Source organism: Acanthochromis polyacanthus, chromosome 18 (genome assembly GCF_021347895.1).
Source record: "Acanthochromis polyacanthus isolate Apoly-LR-REF ecotype Palm Island chromosome 18, KAUST_Apoly_ChrSc, whole genome shotgun sequence".
Classification (NCBI taxonomy): domain Eukaryota; kingdom Metazoa; phylum Chordata; class Actinopteri; family Pomacentridae; genus Acanthochromis; species Acanthochromis polyacanthus.
This window is the reverse complement of record NC_067130.1, coordinates 5,032,366-5,038,536: the sequence shown is the minus strand read 5'-3', so window position 1 is coordinate 5,038,536 and position 6,171 is coordinate 5,032,366. Positions and strand designations below refer to the sequence as shown.

General features: G+C 43.2%; 1 protein-coding gene across 1 annotated transcript; it reads right to left on the bottom strand.

The window, feature by feature from the left end:
* Positions 1-843: 843 nt before the first annotated feature.
* Positions 844-5,228, bottom strand: LOC110965952 (uncharacterized). Its single transcript, XM_051938682.1, has 7 exons — positions 4,333-5,228; positions 3,325-3,575; positions 2,976-3,233; positions 2,678-2,884; positions 2,355-2,588; positions 2,030-2,180; positions 844-1,923 (listed from the first exon to the last, which is right to left on the bottom strand). Exons 2-7 carry the CDS (start codon positions 3,442-3,444, stop codon positions 1,913-1,915), a joined length of 981 nt encoding a protein of 326 aa, XP_051794642.1. The 5' UTR covers positions 3,445-3,575; positions 4,333-5,228; the 3' UTR covers positions 844-1,912.
* Between the last annotated feature and the right edge of the window lie 943 nt (positions 5,229-6,171).

Below are 6,171 nucleotides of genomic sequence, written 5' to 3'. Positions count from 1 at the left end.
AGCTGGTGATATTGTACATGGTGGTAGCTGGGATGACCCCTGACAAGGCCACACTGACAGATCTTTGTCACCGCCTAAGGATTTCCAGATATGGACAGTCAAAATCAGCAATTATGGACATAGGCGATTGAAATTGCAGCATACTTTGACATTAATTTTCTCTGAAATTCTACTATAAAATCAGGTGATATTGTACATGGTGGTAGCCAAGAGGTCCCCTGACAAGTCCACAGTGAGAGATCCTTGTCACCTCATAAGGATTTCCTGATATTGACAGTCAAAATCTGAAGAAGCAGTCTATATTTTCAGCAGACGTCTCTCACCCTGGTTGTTCAGCGCCTGTGACATTACCGTATCACGCGAAATAGCCGCGCAACGTCCTGAGTGAGGGCGGCTCACTTGACCGCAGTGCTGCTCCGTTGTAGCCTGATTAAAGCTAACGTAGCATTAAGCTAACGATGTTTGTGTTGTGTGTCATGTAAACAGCTGAAATGTGTTGTGTTAGTGTAATGTGGTACATTTAGTTGATAAAACTGACAGTGGAGACGCTGGTTCACATTAATGTAACGTTTAGAAAACCTAAATGTGATTAAAACAGTAAGCTTAAGTTTCTGTGTTGTCAGTACTCCTGAATATCTGCTGAGTCTGAATTACCGGGCTTTGCAAAAGTTCTGTTACACTTGCAAAATGCAAGCAAAATGAACACAAAGATTTTTTGGTGCAATAAGATAATTTTTTTTTCCCCAAATATTTCAATATATGTGTTAATGATAATATTAATCAGAAATGTGGCCACCTAAAAGTTTTATCTTATTGCACCAACAAATCTTTGTGTTCATTTTCGTGAATGTCTCAACAAGTGCAACAGAACTTTTGCAAAGCCTGGTATTTATATACAGTCTATGGTTGTGAGGCTTAAAGTGGCAAAGAATTCAAGGTCACTCAGACCCTGTCCACACGTATCCGGATAAGTCTGAAAACGCATATATTTTTCTCCGATTCGGCCTGTCATCCACACGTAACCAGAGGTTTTTGGTTCTGAAAACGGAGGTTTTGAAAACTCCGGCCAAAGTGGAGATTTGGGAAAAACCCCGGGTATGCGTTTACGTGTGGACAGACATAACCGGAGTTTTAGGAGCGCAGACGACACTGCCTGCGACAAAACTGCTGTGACGTCAGACATGCGACCTTTGTAGACAATCGGAGCAGAATGGACGCGCTCAAAACTGTACTGGTTTCAACAATACTACAGGCGATTTTTGGTTGTTTGATCTTTCAAGCTCATTTACTGCTTCACCTCGCAGAGCATCAGAGAAGGAGGACTGCTGTGACTTCTGCTATATTGCACCTGACAACCATTCCACGTCCTCGGCATGTTCGACGCGAGAGACGCCTCCACCGCTCCGGATACGTGTAGACGGAGATTTTTGTAGAAAACGGAGACGTGTGGCCGCAGATTTTTTCCTAAACGGAGGGGGGCGGATATACGGTTTTAAAAATATCCAGATACATGTGGACATGGCATCAGTGTTTCCCCTAGGTTGAGAATTTACTTGTGGTGGTGGGCCGGGCGGTGGAGGGGGACGTCGCGGTGTTTGATAAGTGCATTCAAAATAATCTAGTCAAACTGGTTTATGAACCATGTGTTATTTATTGCACATAGATACAACTTAAGCCTGCTGCAGACTTGCTTTAACACAAACAGAACCCTAAAGAAAAACTAAAATAAAGGAAAAAAGCTATTTAAAGCTACTTGCAAAGCTGACAGTTTTTGTCAAAGCAGTGTATTTTTCTTTGTTTTGAAAAAAAGATCTCCAATGCCTTTCTGTATGGAAAGGATTGGGGGTCAGGTCCATTTATGCTGATGCGCATTCATGCAGCAAGATGCTCCCCTTGCAGCCTGTTCCTCACTTCAGTTTTGATCTAAAAGAGAAAAAAAACTTGCATAACCATAATGCAAAAGAGCACAAGAAAATTAACTGAAATTATTCACATTGTGCTCTTATGCATTATGGTTTAAATCACTTACCCTGTTCATTGCTGAGAAATCTCTCACAATTTACACTTGCCACTGGGATGATGAGGGCTGCAGCGGCAAGTTGGGACAGGCAGGGGTAGACGTCACCCCATTCATCGTACTCACTGGCCAGCAGTTCCAGGATTGCTCCTTGGCTTTTGTCCTAACCAGGGTAGAAAGAAGTTGACATAAAATAGAAAATGTCATTATGGAATCCTGATTTACAGAGAATCCCTGAAAAAAATAATTAGAATTTGAGTTTAAGAAAATAAATAAATAAATAAATAAATAAACATACAAAAAAATCCATATTTTAAGGAAAGGAAATGAGTATAACCTTAAATGCTCCTGAAGACACATGCTCCTTGAATGACATCCACTCTTGGACCACTGTGGCTTCATCCTGTCCAGGAAGGAATTTCTTGATGAGGGTCTGTAGATGAGCAGTGTTTGCAGCATCATCCAACTGGGGTTCCTGTGGCCGCAGGACACTGAATGCTCCAAGGATGTGGAGATTCTCAAATCTCTTCTCCAGATTTTTGATGAGGCTGGTGATGTATGGTTCAAGGACCTGGGCGGTGAAAGATGAAAATACCCTTTTTTACAGAAAAATTAAAGAAGGAATTTCTCGGTCATTGTGGTGAAAATGTCTCCATTTACCTGTTTGAGGAATCTGATCCACAGTTCCTCCCTTGGCTTTTCTTGGGCCTCGCTGCCTCTCCTGCTTCTCTCCTCCTCTTCCACAATTCTGAAGGACCCAAGTGCGGCTGGGTTGTCTAGGTCCTCATGAAGCTTGGACAGAAATGAGCCAGGGGATGTCCCACCTGCCTCTATGATACCCCTCAAAACTACAATTGTGACAGGAACCTAAAAAATAAAATAAAATAAATCCAATGCACCCATCACAAGGTACATATCCTACAAAAATTCCATAAATCAGTATTCAACTGGAAAATACCTGTTCTTTGATGTGCAGAAAGTTGACATCAGTTTTTTGGAACACCTTGGACAGCCATGCAAGGTGAGGCAAAAAATCAGCCTGTAGATGAAGTGCAGCAACAAATCTGTAGGTTGCACAGAATGTGTACAATCCTTTTGTTACTGGACACTTCTTCAGTTCTGTTTCCTCAGCCAATGCTGCAAGCACAGCTGGGAAATTCTTTTGAAGGGTCTGAATGGCGAGGTGCTGGGATAGCCATCGGCCATCCTTTACTTCCTAGAGGTAGGATGTAGTTGATAAGTATCATTTAAAAGACATGATAAAATATAAAGCTGTATATTGTATACAAAAGCAATTGAACGCATACCTTCACTTTCAAGGCACTGATGCCAAGGACATGGGCTGCTGACTTAAGTTTGGCAGTGCAATTAGCGCTGCTGTGAAAATAGAGGTAGAGCTCTTGTAGATGGTCTCGAAATGTCCCCATGTACCTGACCTCGTTAGATGAATCCTTGCAGGCCAGAGCAAGGCGATGGGCAGCACATGCAACGGAAACTAGCTTGGGGAAGCTGTCTGTCAGCTGCTTTGCAACCCCATTAACACCCGCGTGGAAGCAAGCTGCGCGAGGAAGAAGGCAGAGTTAAAAACACAACTTGCAACTGCGAATGTGGCCCTCACAATGGACTGTTGGACTTCCCTGAACAAATAAAGCTACATCACAGTTACATGCCACTACACTGAAGCGGATTGGCAGGTTAAGGCCATGTCCACACATATCCGGATATTTTTAAAACCGAATGTCTGCCCCCCTCCGTTTAGGAAAAAATTTGCGGCCACACGTCTCTGCTTTCTACAAAAATCTTCGTCTACACGTATCCGGATACATGTACGTATATATCAAGCTTATCCAATCAGAATAAGCTTCCGTCTCGTGTCGTCACTTCCGCAAAAAACAAAATATGGCTCCAGGCTCGTTTGTGTGGACCGACAAGGAGTCGGAATTGCTTTTAAATGTTGTTTTGGAGTACAAAGGGAATAAAACCAGCAAAAAGCGCCTGTAATATTGTTGAAACCATTTTTGAGCGCGTCCATTCTGCTCCGATTGTCTACAAAGGTCATCACATACCCGGGGTTTTTCCCAAATCTCCACTTTGGCCGGAGTTTTCAAAAACTCCGTTTTCAGCACCAAAAACCTCTGGTTACGTGTGGATGACAGGCCAAATCGGAGAAAAATATATGCGTTGTCAGACTTATCCGGATACGTGTGGACAGGGCCAAAGTCAGCAGTCCTGCTTACGGAGAGCATGCCAGTGAGACATATGTCTGATAATTTAGCTGACAAGTTGATCCAAGCTGTGGAAACATGGGGACTCACCGGGCGTGTAGTGTAGCTTGTGTACATGACAATGCACAGAATATTGTCTCAGCAAACAGTCCCACACGAGTCAGTTGGCACTCAGTTCCATGTTTCGCTCACACCCTGCAGCTGGCCATTAACGATGGTTTCTCCACCTACATGAACCGAGTCGTAGCTGCAAGCAGACTCGTAGAACACTTCAATCACAGTAATATAGCAAACAAAGCGATCGCAGCTAACAGCAACAAATGCAGCTGCCGTCTCATGAGCTCATCCAATCCTGCAAAACCAGGTGGAATTCGGTCAGTGACATGTTTAATAGACTGACAGAGCAGCGGTGGGCCGTGTGTGCTGTGCTGTCAGACCGCACTGTAACCAGACTGGCAGATGCGAGGACGCTGGAGCTGAAAGACGAGTACTGGCAGCTGATGAAGGATGCGGCTCCGGTGCTGGCAACACTGAAGTGCGCAACAACCGTCATGTCAACCGAGACTGAGATGTCTATATCAGATACTTATCCCATCACCTTCAGCCTGATCAACATCCATCTCCAGACAGACGACGGAGACACCAGCAAAGTGGGGGAGTTCAAATCCCGAGTGCGCACTTCACTGGCTGAAAGGATGAAGGTAAGCGAGATCCATTAATGTAATTATTGCAGATATTTTTAACTACAGGCTATGCATTGCACACAGAGCTCATTGTTTGACAATTGTAGTTTTTAACTGCTTCTACTATCTTATTTGATTAATATTGATTAATAGCAAGCAATCCATTAATGGTTAATAGTGGTTAATTCATTAAATGATAAAACACTTAAAAACCTGTTCATTTGCTTTTAAACCTGTTAAAAGTAAATGATTAAGAACAAAGTTACATTTAATTCTAATTTATTTTCTTTTTCTTCACAGAAAATAAAAGCACCAGAGAGGAACTTGATAACTTTTTTCCCAAAATTAAACTACCAACTTTAACAGAAGAACAGCAAAAGTCTTTGGGGAAGCCAATTGAGGAGAAAGAAATTATAAAGGCAGTTACTCTAATGCGCAGTGGAAAGGCTCCGGGCCCAGATGGGTTCCCTGTGGAACGGTTCAAGGCCTTCAAGGACAGACTTACTCCCCACCTGGGCAGGACCTACAACTATAGTTCTAACACTGCTCACCATTTGCCAGAATCACTATCATTGGCCAACATCTGTTTGATTCTGAAGGAGAATAAAGACCCTGAAGGTCCTGCGTCTTATAGGCCTGTATTGCTCATTAATGTTGATGCAAAAATCTTGGCCAAAATATTGACCTTGAGGCTTGAACCATTGATACAAGTATAAACCATTTTAAAATACAGTATAAAAACATGATTTTTGCGCGATATAAGGAGGAAGAGGGGGCTTGACTTAACAATGAGACAACCCCCAAAACAGGAATGAGTTTACAGGTGAAGGCCACTGACATTTTTTCCTTCCTAATGTTTTCTGACTGTTTTTCACTAGTTTTGCATTTGGCTAGGGTAAGTGTCACTTCTGGTAGCATGAGGCGATACCTGGACCCTACAGAGGTTCCACAGACAGTCCAACTCCTCCAGGATGGCACATCAATGCGTGCCATTGCCAGAAGGTTTGCTGTGTCTCCCAGCACATTCTCAAGCACATGGAGGAGATCCCAGGAGACAGGCAGTTAGTCTGGAAGAGCTTGACAGGGTTGTCGAAGGTCCTCAACCGATCAGCAGGACAGGTATCTGCTCCTTTGTGCAAGGAGGAACAGGGTGAGCACTGCAATAGCTCTACAAAATGACCTCCAGCAGATCACTGGTGTGAATGTCTCTGATCAAACAATCAGAAAGAGATGTAATGAGAGTGGT

What these genes read in the sequence shown, in the direction of transcription:
- LOC110965952 (XM_051938682.1), bottom strand. Translation starts at nt 3,444, where the DNA reads ATGGGGACATTTCGAGACCATCTACAAGAGCTCTACCTCTATTTTCAC. An exon ending in GGATCAGATTCCTCAAACAG is followed by an intron (nt 2,589 to 2,677) that starts GTAAATGGAGAC and finishes TTCACCGCCCAG; the next exon opens with GTCCTTGAACCATACATCAC. An exon ending in TGTCTTCAGGAGCATTTAAG is followed by an intron (nt 2,181 to 2,354) that starts GTTATACTCATT and finishes TACCCTGGTTAG; the next exon opens with GACAAAAGCCAAGGAGCAAT.